Source organism: Paramisgurnus dabryanus, chromosome 12 (genome assembly GCF_030506205.2).
Source record: "Paramisgurnus dabryanus chromosome 12, PD_genome_1.1, whole genome shotgun sequence".
In the NCBI taxonomy this organism is placed as follows: Eukaryota; Metazoa; Chordata; class Actinopteri; order Cypriniformes; family Cobitidae; genus Paramisgurnus; species Paramisgurnus dabryanus.
Window position 1 is genome coordinate 37,488,578 of NC_133348.1, and position 23,741 is coordinate 37,512,318.

At 43.2% G+C, this 23,741-nt stretch overlaps 1 protein-coding gene across 1 annotated transcript in view; it reads right to left on the reverse strand.

The window, feature by feature from the left end:
- Positions 1-7,321: 7,321 nt before the first annotated feature.
- Positions 7,322-23,741, reverse strand: part of nt5c1bb (5'-nucleotidase, cytosolic IB b) — an 83,754-nt gene continuing 67,334 nt past the window's right edge. The window contains exon 6 of the mRNA XM_065263749.1: positions 7,322-8,511. Within this exon, the coding sequence (XP_065119821.1) occupies positions 8,143-8,511 (369 nt within the window). The 3' untranslated portion in view covers positions 7,322-8,142. The remainder of the gene's footprint in view (positions 8,512-23,741) is intronic.

Genomic DNA, 23,741 nt, shown 5'->3' on the forward strand with positions numbered 1-23,741 from the left:
CTCTCTGGCTGAATCCATGTTGTGCCTCCATCTTTGAAATACATTCGCCGACGAGGGACATTCCTGAAATTCAAGCTCCACCTTTCGCGCTTTCTCTCTACACTCACGCTGGCCGCTAGCTGAAGCCTCCGGAGGTATACGTCATCAAGACAGTCTTATTTCAGAATATTAACAATTATAAAGCTGACAATTATTCTTAGTTAATTATAAATTGATGTAATATGCTTATGACTTGTGAATGTAATGCTCAGTTAATTTAAATAAACCAGGCTTGATGACGTATGCAGCCTGCGACCTGCGTAGCTGAATCCTTCGGATTTTACAACAGCCGCACACCGTGATGAACCTGCGATCTAATGCTTTAATTTGAAAGCCTGTTGAAGACATATTCTCACGGACATTAAAACAAGTCGCCAAGGAAGCGAAACGGGGATTTTAAACGACAACGCGACAGGAAAAACATCAAGACCAAAGTCAATATTGGAGTTAGTTTTCCAAGATGGGGCTCAAGGGACACTGAAGTTGCTACTTTCTATATTCTCCACAGGTAATTCAGCATATTCGTTTACATCTATATAGTCTATTTTGTAAACTTGAAGTTTTATAGTTCCTTGGCTAACTATAGCATGGTTATGCAGTAAGTGTAAACACGCATGTGGTTTAATGTGTTCGAACAGCCACACGCCGTCTCTCCGCCCATTTATGTAATCTGAGGTACTGAGATAAATGTTTTTCATATTTTCTGAACTCAAGCACAAACACACGGTGACAGCCCTATTTTTAGCCTTTCATTGATAAAACGCCGCTGATCTGCGCGTCTTTCGTTTCATTTTACAAGCGTGTAAAAGTTGAGCGATCTTATTTCACCAATATCAGAGAAAGCTCTTACATATACACGGACATGTAACGTTTACATAAAACATAAGCATTGGACTCTGACATAATATTTGCGTCCATTTAAACCCATAATTACTCCAGCTCATGATTAAATGACATTAGAGGGACTCGTCCACAGACCATCTCCTCAGTATTCTGGAGAGAAGCGGTTGAAAATGGACAAAAAGAGACGGATTAAAACACCAAGTGTAAACGTAATGTGTCTCTCTCATCCACTTGTGATCTGATCGACGAAAACACATATTTAATACCAAGTTTAACAGCCCCTGTGATATTTTTCCTCGCGTCGATGAAAAAGGAGTGTCTAAGCTACGTTTATGGTTGCTTTTTGTATGTGATTTTAAGCGGACATATCATGACAATCAGACTTTTTCCATGTTAAACATAAATCGGTGTGCTTTGATGGATCACAGGCAAAGGACATTGCAAATTGTTCATTTTTTTTCATTGATTTTGCTTTGTAGCTACTGGAAGCCATGTTAACCTTGGCATGACACGGCCGGGCCACCGTACGAGTTAAAACGCATTCCGAATGGGGGGGGTAGAAAGTAATATTCAATTGGTTGTCATATAGACTTTCACCGCTAGATGGGAGTAGATCTTACAAAGTGGAGCTTTAAGTCCTGTAATACTCTGTACAGCAAATTGCTGGCAAAAGATCTTTATGTGGACTTTTCCAATATCCCACCACTGATTTAATGATTGAAAACTACTTTTCTCTTCTCTGCAAAACTCCCAGAATAGAGTGAAAGAGTGAATAAACTTGTGATCTTGTAAAAGTCTATTATTGAAAATCCAATGTGATTTATAGACTTTGGGAGATACAATAGAGACAGACACTGAAAGATAGTGGTGATCAGACAAAAAAAGAAGGTGAAATATTAGTATTATAAAATCTGCCTCTATATTTTCTCAGAATATAAAAACGATCCAATCTTGCACCAGATATGTTATTTGAATTTCTTTTTAACCATGTATATTGTCTGACCCCAGGAGAGGCCTCCTTCCACACATCAACATAATCATGGTGATTAATCAGACGTTTAAAAAAATCAGCAGATAATGGGTGGGGTTCATCATGATTTCTATCTAAGGTTGGGTGTGTTGTACAATTGAAATCACCACCCATTACAACAACATTATCTTGGGGACATTGTTGAAGAGCATCAGAAAGTTTTTTAAAGACAAGTATACGCTCTTGACCAATACTTGGTGCATAAACATTAAAGAAAGAAAATACACTTTCTCCCAGATTAATATCAACACGCAAAATTCTACCAGGTACAACTTCTACCATTGTTGGTTGGTTACTTACACGTGACGAAAAAAGTATGGCAACACCTGCACTTAAATTTGTTCCATGACTAAAACAGGCATTGCCCTTCCAGTCTCCAACCCAATGTACCTGATTTTGTACATCTGTATGGGTTTCCTGCAGCAATATTATATCTGCTTTCTTTAAATTTAAAAAATCGAACAAAGCAGCTCTCTTTGCTGTGCCCCGACAACCATTAATATTAAAGGGTCCAATATTTAAAAATGTCATCTGATGTATAAAAATGGGGCAATAGAAAACCCCCAAAAAAGTGCATGTAGATACATAACTGTATTAATGTTTTTTACGACAGGTTTTCAATCTTTTCTTTACAGCACTCATGTGCTTCTTAAAGGTGCTCTAAGCGAATTGAAGCGTTTTAGACCATAAAACATTTTTTGTTACATACCGGAAACATCTCCTCACTATCTGCTTGCTGCCTGTCCGCTGATCAAACTGTAAAAAAACGCGATCTCTGTAGACAGCCCAGGCTTCACAAACGGCAATATCAACAAATGGCCAAACCTAGCAGCACAAAACAAAACAAAGTATTCCAGCCAATAAACGACAAGAAGGATTTGGGGGTGGGGGTTGGGCGCGTTCATGAAAGCACGGAAGGGAGGGGGAGGGGGAGGAGTTAGCTACGCTCTGTCTGTTTGAAAACAGTTCAAACATCAACAGGAAGTGACGTCGCACATTATTCGCTTAGAGCGCCTTGTAACGCTTAGGCTGGTCAAGTTCTTCTAGTGTAGCTTTTCTCATTGCCAGTGAACATGATTCAATAAAAAGTTGTAAATCCGGAAAATCGGATTCTAATTTTGGTCTTCGCTGATTAAATGTAACATCAAGGAAATCATTAATTTGTTGAATAGTATATGGAGGTTTTACCTTCAAATTGAAAGTTTTCCCTACATAACTTTCTTGACAATTCATTTCAGTCCCATCTGTTTCATCCGACGTATCAGAATCAAAATCAAACGATTGAGATTCACTTTGTTCAATCAGTGATTCAGTACCCTTCTGTTAAGCAGGTTGATCAACCAGCACTGGTGTCTCACCTACAGCTTTAGTCTGTTCTCCAAAATTATTGATTTCATTTCTTCCCCCTTCAACTGTTTGAGCTTTAATACAAACAACTGCTTCATTGCTCAGATGTGTATCTGTATTCACAGAATTTACATCTGTACCCTCCTCATTCATTAATTCAAGTTCACTTTGATGTTCTCTGTTCTCAAGCAGTGTTTCAGGTTGAACATCAGCTCTGCCATTATTACTCTCACTCTGATTCCCACTCTCTGGATCTGAAGCAACCTGCTCCACACAAGCAGGCCCAACCTCATTTACAACTTCATTCTCAGTATTAGCAGGCCCAACTTCATCAACCACCTCATTCTTAGCATTAGCAGGTTCAACCTCATTTACAACCCCACTCTCAGCACTAGCAGGTTCAACTTCATTTACAACATTAATCAAAGGACATGCCTGTTTAATGTGTCCATATCTACCACAGTTAAAGCATTTCATTGTCTCTGTGCTGATAAATATTGTATAGTCTTTACCTTGCAACGTCATCTTCACAGAAACATTTATAGATTGAGAGTCTGCATTTAACACCATATGTGTATGACGGCGAAAAGACATAACGTGCTTCAGATTCTGATTCTTTAAACCAAGTGGAATCATTTTTATCGGTCCGACTAGTTTACCGTAACGACAAAGTAAGCGTTCTAATGAATCGTTAGGGATAAACGGAGGTACATTCGATAGCGTCACCTTTTTAGCCAAATTAGATAGCGGTAGCACTGGTAAAGAAAACATCTCTCACAATCAACCCACGCTCAATCAAAACTTCAACCATAAATTCCTCTCTAACAAACACAACAATAGCCTTATTCATCCTAGATGCCGACAAGATATTAACAGCGCCGATTTCAGTTCCAATAGCGTTTAAACAATCTTCGACTGTGATAAACTCGTCCGGCATACACTTACAACCATGTTGTGTGGTTAAATTTAAAAAACCACCAGAGTCTGTCTCCATTTTTAACGCATCAGAGAACGCAGGTACTAGATTACAAACTTTAAACAACCTATGAGATAGTTAAAAGGTAAGAAAAGTCAGAAACTTACAGAAAGTCCACCAGCAGCACTCTCCCAGATGCTCACACACCTCACACACTCACGCTTGCGCAACGAGAGAGAGAGACAGAGAGAGAGAGAGAATATATATATATATATATATATATATATATATATATATATATATATATATATATATATATATATATATATATATATATATATATATATGCTGCAGAGCACGTAGCTCGCAATGCTCGAGTAGGAAGCTGAGATTCAGGCGCGAAGAAGGACAGGATGCATTACACCAGCAACAATGAGGCTAATAGATAGGTCCTGACCTATGATCCTGACCCACACTCCTAATCAGTAGGTGGCGGTAATCCACCTAAAAGTTGTTTGCCAACTGCAAGTAAAACTCAAGAAGAAGAAGAAGGAAGCTGATGTCCGCAGGCTACCCAAGGAAACTTCAAGCTTTACAAGGTACATAGTTTTCGGAGCTGATGCTTTCCAGTTTTTATTGCATCTCTGCTAGGAGATTTTTGTGAAAAAAAGGGGCTGCAGGAGGAGGGGGAGAGTACTGAAAAATCCAGCAAAGACCAGCATAAGCTGGTAGCTGGTTTTACCTGGTTTAAGGTGGGAGTAGCTGGTCTAAGCTGGTCCTTCCAGCCTGGCAAAGCTGGTCAAGCTGGTGGGTCAGCTGGTCTTCCAGCCTGACCAGCTAAGTCCAGCTAGACCAGCTTAAAAAGTGACCAAAAAACAGCTAGACCAGCTTGCTACACCAGCAATACCAGCCAAAACCAGATCAGCAGTTTTTGCTGGTCTTAGCTGGATTTTTCAGTAGGGTAATCCTTGTTGTTCTACTCCAGAGATCCTGTCTTAAAACAGTTTCCTACAGCCAAGGAACAACAGCAGAATCTGCGAGCTAAGACACCAGCAAAAGCATGGTTTAAATCAGTGAAGAACCAAGATGGACTCCTAACCAGGATAACGGACTGTTCTTTTGGCAATTTATTTATTTGCTCTTCCACGGTTCCCAAAACGTCTTTTAAGTTTGTTTATTATTTATTTATTCATTATTGTCTGTGCATTTTGTTTATAGATATTGTCTTTATATTGTATAACGGCACTGCTGAAAGTTTGAAATGGACATTAGTAATTTGAGTTGCTTTAATTTAGATTTTGTATATTTTTTTGTTTAATGGCACTTTTTTTAAATGTAATTTTTGTAAATGCAATGCAACACATTTATGTAATGTAATGTAAAGCAAATTTCCTTTGACTGACCGTATGCAAAACCTCTTGTGGTTTTAATAGGCCTGTGTAGCTCTGTACCTCAAATTGGGTTTAGTATCTGTGCCTGATTAAAATAAAATAAAGGTGGCTTTTGATAGATTACCCATCAGTCTGTGTTAATATGTTGTGTAAATGTTTGTATATTGCAGGTTGTATATTTAAGTATTTATATATTTTATATGTTTCATGTACATATACTCTATATATCCCCATATATGTTCATACATTGTATGTGCATGTTCTCATATATGTACACATATTGTGCATACATTTACAATAAATATGTACATATTTTCAATCTAATTTTACATATATTTAAAATGTATTCCACCATATATCGAACACATATCTACGTATATATTTCCATATACTTATACATATGTTTGAAATAGAATCTACCATATAGTAAACATACATGTGTCACTATATCTGTACATATATTGTTAATACATTTTTGCATATAAATCGAAATACAATATTGCGGATATTTATAAATATAATATTGTATATATTTTTAAATATATAAACACATATTATATTTATTATTATATTTAATGTACAATATTTTGAAAGCGGCAATAATTTGTATATTTTGCAATATACTGCAATATATTACACATATATAGAATATATGTACAATCAATATATTATTCCATGTATTGGCAGTATATAATATATTGGAAAATGGAGAGTTAAATAATATATTGCAATGTATTGCAATATATTTCAAGTAATATATTGGTAAATATATTTTCCTTTCTTAAGGGTACAGTATCTCTCTCCACTGGCTACCTATTGAAGCGTGTGTCAGGTATAAGTCACTACTGCTCACAGAACTTTCACTGGCACTGCACCAGCTTACTTTCACACTTTCATACATTCCTACACCCCATCCAGAACCTTACATTCAGCAAAGGAGCGTTGCCTTGTCTTACCTTCACAAATGGGCACTAAATCACTTTCCCGCTCATTTTTCTTCACTACTCCCTGCTGGGGGAATGATCTTCCTATAGGAGTCCAATCAGCACATGTGATTGTTGACACACCTATTTTCTTAAAAAAAAAAAAAACTAACACTCTTTCTCTTTTAACAGGTATAGTCTCAGATTTGGGAAAACTGGTAACTCGGTATAAGCACCTCTTGTATTATTGAGTCCTGAAGACTGAATCGCTATGACGATTGTTTCCTTATCTTTGTAAGTCGCGTTGGATAAAAGCTTCTGCTAAATGCCTAAATGTATAAAAACGTATAACAATCAGACCATGCTTACAAAGTTTACCTTATTTTCTGTTTTGTTACCTAAAGTTAAGTGATACCACTCCTAATTTAGCATTTCTTTTTCATTTCAAATAAAAAAATTAACTAGATTTATTTGTTTGCAGAGAATGATAACATCGGTCTATTCTTATGCTTTATGAATATTATAATATTTTTTGCTGAAATCTGCACAGAAATCCTTATGGTGACAAATAATGTCTGTAAGAACTACTGTATTTAGTGTACCCTGTAAACAACAACAAAAAACAAGAACAGTGCATATAGAACACCAAGATATCACAGGCAACAATATTTAAAATAAAGGAACAAAATGTATGCTTCTAAAAAACAGTGTGACAGAAGCATACATTTTGTTCCTTAATTTTAAATATTGTTGACGTATGCACCAACATAAAGTTGAAATGTTTTAGCATCTTAAAGTAGACCTTTAGTATGTACAGTAAAATAGAAACGTATTTCTTAAATGTAATTTATTGACAGAGGCAACAATTTCATCTTTAAAAAAGAATCTGAATATAAGAAGCTATATAATGTAATGAGCAGCACTTGTGACTGAGGATGACATATAACAGATTAATGGGGACCTATTATTCAAAATTTACTTTGTGTTTGATCATAAATGTGTCTGCAGTGTGTTTCTTTCATTCTTTCTTTATTCTTCATGCCATTCCAGCATCTATGGCTGTATTAATGGCAAGAACTTAATCCATACCCAAGTTGATCCAGACAAATTAATCCATACACAGGTTGGGGGAGAGACAATTTGGTATCTCCAATTCACCTAACTTGCAAGTTTTTGGCCTTTGGGAGGAAACCGGAGTATCCAGAGTAAACCTACCCTGACAGAGGAGAACATGCAAACTCCACTTCATGCTGTGTGGCAAAAGTAATCCAGCTGCTTTTTCACTTATTCACAGGAAAAAAAATGTCAAAATATGTACACCAGCTGTCACTGGGGCAGTACCCTTTAAAAAAGACCTAATATGTATAGGTACAGAAACATTAGGTACCAGAACTAATAATATCTCTTTGGTTCCAGTATGTACCTTTGCGGTACTAATAAGTTTAACGTTTTGAAAGGGTACTGTGTTTTAAAGATATACACAAAAAATTGTTTTTGATCCCACCTGAAAGAGAAATTTAAGGCATGGTGTAATAAATGTTGTGTCTTGTATTAGAGCTGAAACTTCACAGACACATTATGTGGACACCTGAGACTTATATTAGTTTTCTTGTAAAAGGGTGAATAATAGGTCCCTTTTCAGAGTGATATCTCTTATTTCTGCTGTTTTTCTGGTTGTTGAATCAGCTCCCCCTTGTTATACTTTTGTCCTATTCCATACGGCACATGGGCAGAAATAGTGCCCATCTCCTTGGCCCCCTCAATATGGAACATCTGGTCATCAAAGAAGATGTGTGGATGTATCTTCTGCAGCAGAGGCCCTTTAGGGGCCCCAGCCAGGAACAAAGCCTCATCTATCTCGAGGCCCCAGCTTCTAAGTGTCTTAAGCACACGTGCCCCAGAGCTTGCTGCACTTCTGGCAGTTACCAAAAAGGTGCGAACAGGGCAGTTCAGCCGCTCATTCTTGGCATAGAATTTCTTTTGAAGCTTCCCAAGAGCCTCCAGAAAACACTTAAGAGGACCCTGTGGAAGCAAAAGTAATGGTTATTTCTGGGACAACCATAACAATCCACCTTAAGGCCAATTCACACTGACCACAGTAAGAAAATAAGTAAAGTGATGAGTTGGTTATGAGCTGGTGATTTACTACTAATCACAGAACCGACTTTACTGATTAGATGCGCATGATAATCACATTGATCATGCAGCCCTAATCCACACATATTTACGCCATGCCAGCTTCTATGGCTGCATGCAGTCATGTTTATAAAGTAATCAAGCAAATAACATACCTGTGGAATATTATATTGTTGAGTTAAATAAAAAACATAAAAAGCACTTTATACACAGAATCTCAATTTATTTTAAGATGAAGATTACAATGGGCCAGTTTCCCGGAGAGGGTTTAAATTAATGCAATACTAGTAGGGCCCTATCTTGCAGCCAGCGCAATTGACTTTGTCAGTGACGCATGTATCATTCGTATTTTGCACTGGCGCACAGCGGGTTTTTCCCTCCACAGACGCACGTCGGCAAACTAGGGAATGAACTTGCGCTCCCTGGGCGGTTCAGAGCAAAAAAGGAGGCGTGTTCCGGCGCAAACCATCCCTGGTGCTATTTTGCAGTTGCAAAAAACAATTGCGCCACTAACCAGAAAAAAAAAGTTTAAAGTCAGTGGCGCGTTGTTCATTATGCTATTTTAAGGGCGCATGCTTGACCATAATGTATAGCGTGCACAACGCGCATACACTTTGCTTATCTTATCTACACAGATGCAACAGTTATTTTTGCAAATCATAAATTGTTACACTAAAAAATATTAATACACGAGATAAGGGAAATCATAGTGGTGAGCATTGTGGTGATATTTTTTATTTATTGTGTGGCTGCGTTAAAAAATTCTTATGCAAATAACGATTAAAATATTTTCATAAGTTTGTTGTGTGGCTGTATTACGTTTATTTTATGTAAATAATCATTCAAATGTTTTCATAAGAAACCTTAATGTATATGAACTTGATTTGTAAGAGTACTTTGGGGTTGGACCGATTTCAAAGCCCCCAAACCCTTTCAGCGGTGAGGGTGGACGCAGCGATGTCCTCTGCTGGCGTCAGGCCCTGAGGCAGATCCACCTCCCGTTACACGGCGTGCCCGATTTATGCTGGCAAGCTTGGGATTCCCCCATCTCCTGACATCATTGTAGTGCTTGGCGCAACGATGGGGATGTCAGCTGATGAGACTGTGGCTATTTCCTCTCACGCCTGTTTAACCTGCGCTGATTTGGGCGGGTTTCTCCTATCCCCATACAAAACAACTATGTCTTTGACTGCTCTTACAAGAACGACGGTCTCCTCAGCTGTGAACCGCTCCTGGCGTGTGCCTGGTAAATCCGTCATAATAATAGCAACCCGCCATGGAACTTGCGCCCTTGCGTTTAAAGGGAATGTTGGATAGCGTTCTGATTGGTTTATTTGACGTTACGCCCAAACCACTCCTATGAATAATGAACCTACTTCAGACCAACCCCTTATTGATTTGCGCCCGGCACAAGAGTTATTTCTCACGGCGGGAAAATAGCAACAGCGCCCAAGATCCGCCCACAAACTCACTTGCGCTTTGCGCTTCGTACTTGCATTTTAGATCGTTAAAATAGGGCCCGTAGTGTTGCACGATACATCGATACTTCAAAAGTACCGCAATTCTCGGAAATAAATAACGTCACGGTTCCTAAATGTATTAGTATCGATACTTTTAAGAATGAACGCGTCCCAGATTTGTAAGTGACACATTTCATGTTGGTGCATGCAACACACGTTTCCCTGTGGACATCTGCGTTTTTTCTTCTCACACACACAGCCAAAACTGCAGCTGTCATGTGACAAACACAACAGCGAGATGGCTGCATGTGCGAGCACTAAGTGATATTGCCCGCTGCAGCTCAGTCTAACTTCTGAAATTCAACAGGATGCATTCTCTTGCCTTCAAGCTTTGTTTATTCTCGCCCCTTGTTCCGCAACGCGAGCTTCCGCTGATCGCACGTGCGTCATAAAGAGATGATCCATGTGCACGGTGCTTGAGCGATAGGCAGCGGAGCTCGTATTTATATGCTTCTGATATACTGTTGTCATTTTCTTTCAGTTTGTTTCACTAAACCGTATCTCCGCTATTTTAATGAATACTCGACATGCATTTTTTTAAACTCCTCAAAAAGAATGGAGTAATTAGTAAACGGCTAATTCAACATCTCTAAAAACGCAACTTTCATAAATAACGTTAATAATTTGCAAGCAGTTAAAATAAAGCATATAAAACATCAGCTAAAATGATCTATAGGCTATATGATTATAATCAGAGCATGTGCATTTTTGTCAGTGATTTATTTATATTAGGTTATTATATTAAAGCATTTAAAGAGCACAGACCTACACAAAGGATGTGTATTTCATTTGTGAAAAGCATTGTAAAAAATTATGGACTCAAATATAAAGTTAACCACAGATAAATCAGACATTGAAGTACAAGAAACATTAGCCTATATTAATCCATATGTCACAGCTTAAATAACATATGGTTATTATTAAGGCTCATTATTTCCTATTAATTAGGTAATGTTATGGTTAAGTGAATGTTAGCAGTTATCACTATAACCACTGCATATAAAGATGCTTTTCATATTTTGTTAAAAAACGTTTAATATATCTGCTGTTCATATGTTCATTTATTAGTGTGTTATATTATTAGAATGTTGTCCTGGTTTTAAAATAAAGCACAGCAATTATATTTGAGAGTATTTCTCCCTTTTCAAGAAAAGTATCGGAACCGCTATCTTTGACTTGGTATCGGCACCGAAACAATATTTTTGGTATCGTGACAACACTTTCCAAAACTAGGCCTTAGTTATATAAGGACATTTAAGCAGTTTTTACATTCAAACCTTACAAAAAACAATACTGGTGTGCATCTTGAAACAAAACAATGGCACTGATAGTTTAGCCTTGGACTAAGATAAGTACTGCCCAGAAAACCGCCCCCAAGTGCATATGAATCATTTTAACTAGTTAATCATCAACCCCCTCTTTTGAAAACCCCCAAAAAGTCATACCTAAACTAAAATTAGATACAGTTAATGAAATTTTTTGTAATAATGAAACGTCTCGGTTACGGATGTAACCCTCGTTCCCTGAAGGAGGGAACGGAGACGTCACGTCGTGACCGACGAATTGGGAACTCGCTTAGAGAGACCAATCTGCTTCGAATACTACTAAAACGCCAATGAACTTGGCATTGAGATATTTGCATAATGCTGGCGCCGCCCCGCCAGGTGCGTATATAAGCAGCAGGTGCAAATAAGGAAATTAGCTTCTTTTTCGCTGAGAAAGCCGGAAAGTGTGACCGGCCGTAACAGCAGGTGGCAGCACCTGTGGCGACGGGACGTGACGTCTCCGTTCCCTCCTTCAGGGAACGAGGGTTACATCCGTAACCGAGACGTTCCCTTTCAGTCGGTCACTACGACGTCACGTCGTGACCGACGAATTGGGAATCCCTATCAAAACGCCACTAGGGGCTGACCTCTTCCAGTGACTGCGTAAAAGCCCTCCGGTTCCACTTAAGGAGGAGGAGGTAGGTTTTAAGGCAGAAGGCCGGGCACTAGATGTTCCTTTAACCCCACAGAAGTGCCAGCGACTGGGAAGCGCCCTACCTGAGCGGGATAGGAACGCTGCGGAAGCCACCACCCGTCTTAAGGGTTAATGGTGGGCGAAAGTCAACCGTAGTTGAGGTAAAAATGACAGCCGTGGCTGTGTAAGCAAAGCAGTGCTCTGCTAAGGGAAACGTGGGCTGGTAGGATTAACCCCACGGAAAAATACTCACAAAGGAACCCGGTGGGACACAATGTGGAGCCCGAGCCAGACACGTAGGTTCGCGAGGATACAGCTAGTGAAAGGCTGACAGCCAATGCTCCGCAACAAAGGCTGCCAGGGCAGCGGAGGAAGAACAATTCAAACCATTACGCATTTTTGTTCTGAAGGCCTTCCATACTGACACAGTTATGAAGCATCAGTTGGAGGCTGCAAGCCGACCTGTGAGACTGCTCTCCGTGCTCCCCCTGGTGAGGAAAGAACACGAGAGGATACAGGCTCAATACGAACACTGTAAAATCTAATGAACGTATTAGGTGTCGCCCAACCAGCAGCTCTACAGATGTCTGTTAGCGAGGAACCACGAGCTAGAGCCCAAGATGAGGCAACGCTCCGTGTGGAGTGCGCTCTCAAATTAAAGGGGCAAGGAATACCCTGAAGATTATAAGCCAGGGCGATAGTATCAACTATCCAATGAGACATCCTCTGCTTAGTGACAGCTTTCCCTTTCTGCTGGCCACCATAACAAACAAAGAGCTGGTCTGAGGTCCTGAGGCTTTGCGTGCGATCCACGTAGAGTCGCAGTGCCATGGTTGGGTCTGCGTCCTCCGGAGGCAGCGCTTGCAAGCTCACCACTTGATCTCTGAAAGGAGTAGTGGGAACTTTGGGCACGTAGCCTGGTCTGGGCCTCAATGTTACGCTTGAGGCAGCAGGACCAAACTGAAGGCACGAGTCGTCAACAGAGAATGCATGTAAATCCCCTACTCTCTTCACTGAGGCCAATGCTAGCAGGGTCAGAGCTTTCATTGATAAAAGCTTCAGACTCACAGACTGCAAAGGCTCGAACGGGGGGGCCTGAAGGGCTTTCAGCACCATGGACAGGTCCCAGGGAGGAATAGAAGGAGGGCGCGAGGGGTTTAGCCTACGAGCGCCTCTTAGAAATCTAACAACCAAATCATGCTGGCCAACTGTTCTGCCGTTAATAAGTGAGTGATGAGCAGAAATAGCAGCGATATCAACTTTAATGGTGGAGGGTGACAGCCTACCGTCTAACCTATGTTGAAGATATAAAAGCACGGTGTTAATAGGGCATTCTCTGGGGTCCTCGCGTTGCGAAGAGCACCAGGTGACGAAAAGGTTCCATTTAAACGCGTAAGCCCGTCTCGTAGACGGAGCTCGTGCCGCGTTGATTGTGTTAGATACCGCTTGCGGTAAATCACCTAAACCTTGCGCGCGCTCAACGACCACACATGGAGATCCCACAGGTCGGGGCGCGGGTGCCATAATGTGCCCCCTCCTTGAGAAAGAAGGTCCTTCCTCAGGGGAATCCGCCAGGGAGGGGCTGTCGCGAGGAGCATTAACTCTGGAAACCAATTCTTGCTCGTCCAATATGGGGCGATCAGTAAAAGGCTCTCCTCGTCCTGCCTGACCTTGCACAGTGTCTGTGCGATTAAGCTCACTGGGGGGAATGCGTATTTGCGCATCCCCCGAGGCCAGCTGTGTGCCAATGCGTCCACGCCGAGGCTGCCCTCGGTTAGTGAATAAAATAGGCGACAGTGGGTATCGTCCGGCGACGCAAACAGATCTATCTGCGCACGACCGAACTTCTTCCAAATTAGCTGGACCGTCTGGGGGTGGAGTCGCCATTCGCCGGGGCGCGCAGCTCGAGAAAGCGCGTCCGCTGCTGTATTGAGCGAGCCCGGAATGTGAATGGCACGAAGGGACCTCAGATGCTTCTGACTCCAAAGGAGGAGATGACGAGCGAGATGCGACAGGTGACGGGAGCGCAAACCGCCTTGACGGTTGATATACGCAACGGTCGCAGTGTTGTCGGTGCGTACTAGTACATCCTTCCCTCGCAGCTCCGTAGCGAAGCGTACAAGTCCCAGATATACTGCCCACAACTCTCGGCAATTGATATGCCAGTGCAACTGGGGTGCTGTCCACACCCCTGAAGCCGTAAGCTCGTCGTACGTGGCACCCCAGCCCGTGTCGGACGCATCTGTGTGTACAACAGCATGCTGAGCGATCTGCCTCATGGACACACCGGACCTGAGAAACGCGGGGTCCGACCACGGGGGGAATGTTAGGCGACACGCAGGTGTAATGGTTACACGATGGATGCCGGCGCGCCACGCTCTCCTCGGGACTCGATCGTGAAGCCAACGCTGAAGCGGTCTCATATGGAGCAGTCCGAGCGGTGTCACGGCCGCTGCTGCCGCCATATGCCCCAGGAGCTTTTGAAATTGTTTCAGCGGGACCGCATTCTTCCCTCGGAATGAACCGAGGCAAGTCAGAATTGACTGGACGCGCTCTTCTGTCAAACGCGCCGATAAATCGATCGAGTCCAGTTCCATCCCGAGAAAAGAGATCCTCTGCGTGGGGCAGAGTTTGCTCTTTTCCCAGTTGACCCGAAGACCCAAACGGGCGAGATGCCGAAGCGTTAAATCTCTGTGCTCGCACAGCGTCCGTCGAGAATGCGCTATTATAAGCCAATCGTCGAGGTAAGCCAATATGCGAACGCCGCTCTCTCTGAGGGGTTTTAACGCCGCCTCCACTACTTTCGTGAACACACGGGGAGAGAGGGATAGCCCGAACGGTAAAACTTTGTACTGGTATGCCCGTCCCTCGAATGCAAACCGGAGAAACGGTCTGTGACGAGGGATTATGGACACATGAAAGTACGCGTCTTTCAGGTCTATTGCCGCAAACCAATCTTGGGGGCGAATTGAATTGAATATTTGCTTCGGTGTTATCATCCTGAAGGACCTCTTCTGCAGAGATTTGTTCAGAACGCGCAAATCCAAGATCGGTCGCAACCCACCGCCTTTTTTGGGTACTATAAAATACGGGCTGTAGAAGCCCGATCTCATCTCGGTTGGAGGGACCGGCTCGATCGCGTCCTTCGCCAGCAGGACTTCGACCTCTGCACGCAGTACGTGTGCATCGGACGCTTTCACCGTGGTGAAACGAATGCCCGAGAATTTGGGTGTGTGCCGGATGAATTGAATTTCGTAACCGAGGCGAACAGTGCGTAAAACCCAACGAGACGGGCTGGGAAGCTGAAGCCACGCCCCCAGGGACCGTACGAGGGGAATTAACGGCACTGTCGGGGTACCCGCGGTGGGGCGGCTGAGCGGGACAGGTGGTACTGCCGGTACGTCTGCTGGGACAGCATAAGTATCTACAGTATGTGTGTGTGTGACACTGACCTGAGCCCGCTGAGGGTGACGGTCGTCTGGTCTCCTCAGCGGAGAGCACAGACTCCGAGGAGGGTGCTGGTGGTCCCGTCTCCTCAGCGGAGAGCTGGAACTCCTCAGAACACCCGCTGGCGATAGAGGAGAGGGAGGAAGAGCATGTGAATGCCCGCTCACATCTCTCTCGATCCTCTGAAGACCTGGAGAAGGAATAGGAATGCACTCTTTTTGTGGTTTTGTGGGTGCCGGCTGAGAAGCCGGCGGAACAGAAACAAAAGGAAACCAAAGATTCTCCACCCGGCCCTCTACCGGTGGAGGGAGCGATGCCATCACCGTCTCCCGTAGAGTGATCCCATCCAAATCCAGGTCGCCCGTCTCAGGGCCGCTTCGATTTCCGTTTACCACGGGAAGCGGGTGGGGCGGGCGGGGCGGGCTGTCGACGGCTGTTCCCCCTCCGTGGCCTGGAAGATGTTCTAGTGGGGGGGGCGGAGGCAGCCGCCGCAGGGCGCCCTCGGCGAGGAGCAGACGGGCCCGCCGGCGCTGGAGGGCGAGATGCAGGTCGCTTGCGCCGGGGCATGATCTGTGCGATCGCCTCTGTCTGCTTCTGGGCGGCGGAGAACTGCTGGGCAAAAGACTCCACCGACTCACCGAAGAGGCCAGCCTGCGACACTGGAGCGTCCAAGAACTTGTTCTTCTCCGCATCCGACATGTCAGCCAGACATAGCCATAAGTGGCGTTCCTGGACCACCATCGTGGACATGACGACCAATCGCCTGCGCTGTCACCTTCGTAGCGCGAAGAGCCAGGTCAGTGGCAGCCCGGAGCTCTGAAAGGACAGGCGAGTCGTGTCCTCCCTCGTGCAGATCCCTCAAGGCCTTGGCTTGGTGAACCTGCAGCAACGCCATTGCGTGCAGGGCTGAGGCCGCCTCTCCACATGCCTGGTGGGCAGCGCCCGTTAAACCGGAGGACTGTCTGCAGGCACGAGAGGGGAGGGTTGGGCGGTCCTTCCAAGAGGGAGCGTGTGCCGGACACAGCTGCATCGCGACAGCACGCTCCACGGGAGGGATCCCCGTATAACCCTTAGCGGCTCCGCTGGTGAGGGAGGTGAGGGGGGAGGGCTGAAACGGCCGTAATTCTCGTGGAAAACGGCGACTTCCAGGTTCTAGTCAGCTCCTCGTGCACCTCGGGGAAGAAAGGCACCGGTGGAGAGGGTTGTGAAACCCGGGCAGCTCCAAAGAACCAATCATCCAGGCGGGACGGTTCGGGCTGAGGGGGGGGAACCCACTCTAACCCTACGGTCTCCGCCGCTCGAGCGAGCACGGCCACCATCTCTGGATCGAACTCCGGCGTCCCAACCCGACCAGAGGGAGGAAGGGCGTCGGGGTCCACGTCAGGGGGAGGAGGCCCACCCTCGGATGCTGCGGCGTCGGTGGACCCGGAGGGCGGCACGATGGATTCTAGAGACATCGTAGAACACGACGCTGAAGTCTCCATCGGCACATCAACCGGCTGTGGATGAGGAGGCTGAGAGCCTGAGGACGAATCCCCCGCTCGGCTCAGCACAGTGATGCGCAGGTCGTCCTTTGAGAGCTTCACAGCCGCACCGTGGCGGCGTTCAGCACTCGCATGACGAGGGTTGCGTTTTTCCCGGAGGAAAGACAACCGTCTGCGCAAATCCACAAGGGACATGTTCTCGCAGTGAGAACACTTACCCCCAGCGAACGCTGCCTCTGCGTGCTCGATGCCCAAACACGAAAGACAACGCTCGTGACCGTCCTTCGGACCCATGTATTTGCCGCACCCAAGATCGCACGGACGAAAAGCCATCCTGAAAAGGACGCTGATGTCCGGATATACGAGAGAGTGGCTGCCTTTAACAAGGCACAAAGCTCTCTCGTATCACTCTTTTAGGGAAATTCACTCAGATGCTTAGTTGATGAGCGCACAGGAAGGCAACGCACACACTAAACTCAAAACAAAATAAAGATGTAGAGTCGTGGAATTAAGCGAAGCGTCCGCTGTGGTACTGCTAGTCCAACCAACTTCAGCAATCGAATCCCACCAGAGTAGAGTAGCTTCTCAGTAGCAGATACTGCCGGCTTTCGAAGCGATAAAAAGCTAATTTCCTTATTTGCACCTGCTGCTTATATACGCACCTGGCGGGGCGGCGCCAGCATTATGCAAATATCTCAATGCCAAGTTCATTGGCGTTTTAGTAGTATTCGAAGCAGATTGGTCTCTCTAAGCGAGTTCCCAATTCGTCGGTCACGACGTGACGTCGTAGTGACCGACTGAAAGGGAACCACTAGTTATGAAGGGCTTAAAAAATAAATCTCTAATAACTTTACAAAATATATTTAATACATCTTTATAAAAAACTAATTAAAATTTTCCCTTATAGAATCTAGAAATGCACTGCAGCTGAAGCCACAGGTCTCACCTTGTGGCGTTCCAAATCTGAAGATGATATCTTTAAAGAGTAACCAAACCCTAAACCAACTTTTTTTTGTTAATGATCTGTAAGAATTGGGCTTTATTAGTGCTGTTCATTGATTTTAGTAAGTTTTTTGAGATTTGGATGTAAAGTGTTTCAATACTACAATAATATGGTGTAAAAACGTCTGAGTGCTGCCTTCTTCAGGTTGAACGGTGGCTACTGCAGTTGAATTTTCCTATTGGGTCCAAAAAATGACTCGTGACGTAAGCAGGTTCAAGATCACCACGCCCTTGTTATGGTCTCACCACACACTTAGTTCGTCCCCTCTATCTCCTTGGGATCTGCCCACTTTTCTTGCATTTTTCAAATATTGCCAGTGGGTGGAGTCAGGCTCTGACCAGGGGTTTAGTTACGCTTTAAAACTCTGAATTTTATGAAAGGTTTTTAGGCAAATCTCAGAAATGCTAACATTTATTTACCCACACCTTTGCATTGCATTCTTTGAATGTATTGTTCCATTATTTAGTGGAAATAAACATTCACACCTCTTCAGACAAATTATGGCCATCTATATCATTCTTTTGTAATTATTATATTTACTGACAACGATCTATTCACAGTAGCCTGGCTCCGCCCTCCTACATGCTTCCGCTTAATTTTCATTTTGCTTCATCAGAACGTCTGGGACTGCTGTGTAGAGTTTCGTTTTCTCCTGCAAAAATCTGCAGGTCCAATCAGCGAACAGAAGGGGGTGGCTAAAAATGATGACGTTGAGGTCGTGCGTCAGTTTGAGTTGTAGTTCAGTAATGGCAGCGGAGAAAGACGTGAGAAAAGCTATTTGGTCCGTTGTTGCAAAGCTGCCGAATATACAGAAGTTAAAGCTGGAGCAAGAACCAGGTTTGCTAAGTTTTGTTGTTCTGATTATTCGCACTTGTTGTTTCCGGCCGGTTTCGGCGCATGATATACGTCACGACTAGGGATGTCCCGATCAGGTTTTTTGCCCTCGAGTCCGAGTCATTTGATTTTGAGTATCTGCCGATACCGAGTCCCGATCCGATACTTCTATAATACATAAAAAAAGAAAACAAAGAGCGAAAAAACAGATCCAGGATGTTCCTTATGTCATGCCGCACACATTGCTGTTTCTGTGTGGAGTCAAAAGGGTCTAACTCTGTGCCAGCACATAACTAGATGTGCTAAAAAATAATGAGAATATATATAGTATATATGTTCAGGGGTTAAATTGGGGTTTGTTTTGTGGGGATGCTCTGTTAGGAGGGAGGGTTCGAGGGGTAACATGTTTAATCCTGATGACAGCAAAGCCACTGGTGTGTTTCAATGACATTTTGGACCTCTGATATGATTATATAAGTTTTAGTTTTAAAGCTGTGCCACAGGTTGACCCACACTTTAAAACCTTAACTTTAAATTGTGCACATCTATGAGTCTGACAATCTATATGCATTTGTTGCACATGTCAATCACTTTTTAGGTCGTAATTGATTTGTATAATCAAAATACACCATTTTATTAAACTATACAATAAGTTGTATCCAGTTATCTATTTAACATATTGTAATAAGATGATTGACATGGCTATACATTAGGGCTGTCAAAATTGCTCAAAAATGACGTTCGAATATTCTCCCTAAAAAACCCACGAATATTCGTACTATTCGAATATCTGGTTGCCCATTTTTTCAACGACGTTAACAACGCATTACGTCAATAACAGGACAAATTAATATAAAGAGACATAACTACTTCTACAGGTAGTCTATTTAAGTTTAAACATTTGACAACGTATATTACATACACAAAACAAGTAAATCCAGAGACATCAAAGTGATATGGTACCTCGGTTACATTGCTAGACAAAACTCCCTGAAGCCTGCTCCATCCTCGACACTGATCGGTCTCATGTCCTTACAAATGAACGAAATTAATTTCTCCGTTTTGACCTCTTGTAGTGTTGCAGACAAATAGCTTGTGGCGGGCGATGCAAAGTAAGTGTTAAGACGTGACTGTTTAGCTGGAGTTCCACACATTGTGGTCTCGTACACACTGCAAACTTTCAGGAGTGACAACCGCATTTAAATGTGAAAATGTGATGATTGACACGGAGATAACCATAGTGGTCTGCCGTCTCACGTGCTTATCACTCACAGCTTTGATGAAAATAATTTAACAGCATTATGTTTTGCAATAAACCTCCGTCGTGTCGTTGTGTATTGTACGCATTTGTGAGGCTGCGCGCGCTCTTGCAGTGTTGCCAGGTCCTCGTCTTTTTTGTACTCGCATACCATTTTAGCGCTTAACCGTTTATGGCTTTTGGCTCATGAAGCGATCAAGTTTTTGGTGTTGTTAAAATGTGAAGGTGCCAGTCCCAATATTTTGATCTTTGAGGTAAAGCGTTTGGATTTATTTTGGTTTATTATTGGATTTTTCTTGTTCGCTGTTTTTTTAGTGCAAGATCTGGCAACACTGAGCAGCAAACGCTTGTGCCTCTGTCATTCTACCGCACATACAGAAGACTTTTCCCCCTTGTAATAATTTATTTCTTCAGAAGAGAGACCTGTCATGTCCATGATGCACGTTTAAACACTTATTAACTACTTGTTGTTCAGTTCGGTTATGTAGGCTACACACTATGCAAAGTTTCTGTAAACGCGGTTGTCACTGCAGTTTGCAGGTTGTGGAATGCGATTGTCAGTCCCGTAAATTACTGAAGTGTGTGTGTACAGAACAGGATTAAGCATTAAAAGTTAAAGTGACAAACGAATTAATATGCAGTGTGTACAAGATGCCATGCTCATTTGGGTGCACATTTTCGAGATGTGACATCATGTTGCTATAGTGGTCGAATGGTATGCTAACAACTTTATCTTGCGGCTCAACAATTTTACCTCCTACCGACCAAAATCCAAAGTACTTCCAGAGATAGCTTTTTAGATTTTTGGGGGTTAAAATCGCTTTCTCTGCTGCGGTCAACTTTCTGCCATCTTCCATGCAAGACGCGTCAACTTTTAACAGTGACAGACAGTGTTACTACTGTGACCTGTCCCTGAACCAGGAGTACTAGTGCGCCCACTCACAAAGCAGACAGCCACGCCTCTACTACCGCGGGCTTTAAAAATATAATATAATAATAATAATTTATTCGAATATTAATTTTCATATTCGAAATTCGTTTTTTTTTTACTATTCGAATATATATTCGAATTTAGAATATTTGTTGACAGCCCTACTATACATACTTTAATACTTTGTTTCTAGACTTTTATTAAGTTTTTTCGATGTGTGCACCATTCTTACCTCTCTCTCTATCTCCCATCTCTACAATGTGTAATGTGATCCTCCTGCACGAATGCGCGTTCTTGAGGTTCTGAGTGAGACATGGAGCTGCGTACTGATGTAGATTAACTGAGCACATAGTGACAAAAACGATCAACGCGTCGTTTAAATGAGCGGGAAAAAAACGGTTTTGTCATGGATGCACTGCTGCACGAGTGTGTGAATGTAAACACGTCATTATTCGCGTCAGTTCGTACGCATCAGCGGGTACACTGGCGCGGAGCAGAGCAAGACTTTCAGTTTATGTATCCGAGTCCTGATCGGAAAGTAACGTCCGATTCCGATCAAGTCTGAAACCACGTGATCGGGGCCGATTTCCGATCACGTGATCGGATCGGGACATCCCTAGTCACGACCACACGTTAGCGACTGCGTATGGCAGATCCTGAGTGACTCTGCGCAGATCCAATAGTTTTAAATTTCAACAGAGGACCCTCCTTAACGGAAGTAACGCTTTGCAATGGAGCGTGGCCAGACTCTCTGTACAAATGAAATGAATGTACGAGAGTCTGGTTGGACCAGGCTATATTCACAGTTTTTTAATCCCTCTTTTCTTTGATTAAATGTCTCACTTCACCTTCTTTGACTTTGTTTCAAATGCCATTCTTCCAAAACAACCATTTCAATGAGCTTTCATTTTTAAATTACCTTTTTAATTTTTTTATTTTTAACACCATGCCAGCTCTATGGCTATGTTCATGGTGAGAGTCAGATTTCATTATATGGAATAAATATAAAAAAGTTTAAAATTAATTTGTCTAAAAACTTTAAAACTACATTTTGGACAGACTTGCAGTCCTCGAAGGGAGCTATGAACCTGCGTTCTGAACCTAGAGAGAGCGAACTGAGGCTAGTGCTCGAGCCCCAGGGTAACCCCCCCTGCAACAGAACTGCAAAGAGGAAGAACGAGAGCAGGGAAGGAGGAGATGGGGAGGAGGAGGGTTGCTGAGAAAATTGCAGCTGCACCCGGAGGCCTGAAGGCTGCCTTATATAGCCCATAATGATGATTGACAGACCTAAATGTTTAGGCTCCTTTTCAAACCTACGTTTAGAACTACAATTCAATAGTTCACCTGGGCATTCAAATCTTAATGATTAATGATAAACAAATGTGGCTTGCTGTCCCTGAATGGAGCCCTGCAGCTAGGCTCTGAACCTTCAGAGAGAGCGAACCTGAGGCCGGGGCTCAAGCTTAAAAATAATGTGTGAGGGACAGCAAGCTGGGTAGGTGCTTGCAAGTAATTAAGACGTGTAAGATTGGTGTTAATATCCTCTCTGACCCCCTCCCCCCAAAAAAGGTAGGATATCATCAATATTCCAGTTAATGGAAAGCCCTCAGCTTGGGGCTCTTGTGGGCGCACATGTGTTTCACTCTGTGTTAGTGCGAGCATGATGGAAGCTCTAAAGCAGTGAGCAAAGTTGTATAGAATAATGCTGTGCAAAATTGCGGCTTATGACTTCTGCGGAAGTTAAAGAAAAGCACATGGCCTGGGGCTTCTGCGGGATTGATGGTGATTCACTAATACGTTAGTGCAAGTGTAATGAAATCACAGCTGAGGCAGTGAGCAAAGTTGTACAAAATAATAAAGTGCGAAATTTAAGCTTATGACTTCTGCGGAATCTACCGGAAAGTGCGTGGTCTGGGGATCCTGCCGGAGAGATGGTGATTCACTAATGCATTAGTGCAAGTGTGATGAAATCACTGCTGAGGCAGTGAGCAAAGTTGTATTGTATAATGCGGTGTGATACATCTGCGGAAGTTAACGGAAAGTGCGTGCCCTGGGGCTTCTGCTGGAGCGATTGTGATTTATGGTGCAGCGATGAGAGACAATACCGAAGAACCATTTAAAATTGCATAGCCTGCTTAAGGTTGTAATAAACTCTGTGGTATGTATGTCGGACAAAAGTTGTGAATGGCGATAAGATTGGTGTAATGATTGGTCAGGTCGCCTGTCAATCAAGCTTGCAGCAAAGGGTCGATTGCCTAAGCATAGATGACAAATTCTAATTCTCAAATTCTTCGAGCATCGACCAAACCACATTTCTTTACACTGCATGCAAAGAGGTGTATCTGTACTAGAAAACTCCTGTAAACACCCCTGATTTTCAGAAGTATCTACTAGTTCCACTGAGGGTAAACTTCTTATTCCACCAAGAATCATACTCCCATAATGATACAAATTCTGCTGAAGGGATATTCCCGTGGTATATGCAGCCATTTGTTGCCATGGCAAGTAATCCCATTGAAGATTTTGGCAGGAGGCACTTTCACACCAACAGAGGTACTGTAATTTCACACCTTTGCACAATTCTGGTGTCCCCATTGGAATTTAAAGGGGCGGTGAATTTGTCGATTTTATTGTTTTATACTGTTGCCTGATGTCTACTTCTGATGTCCGCGTGGTTTTT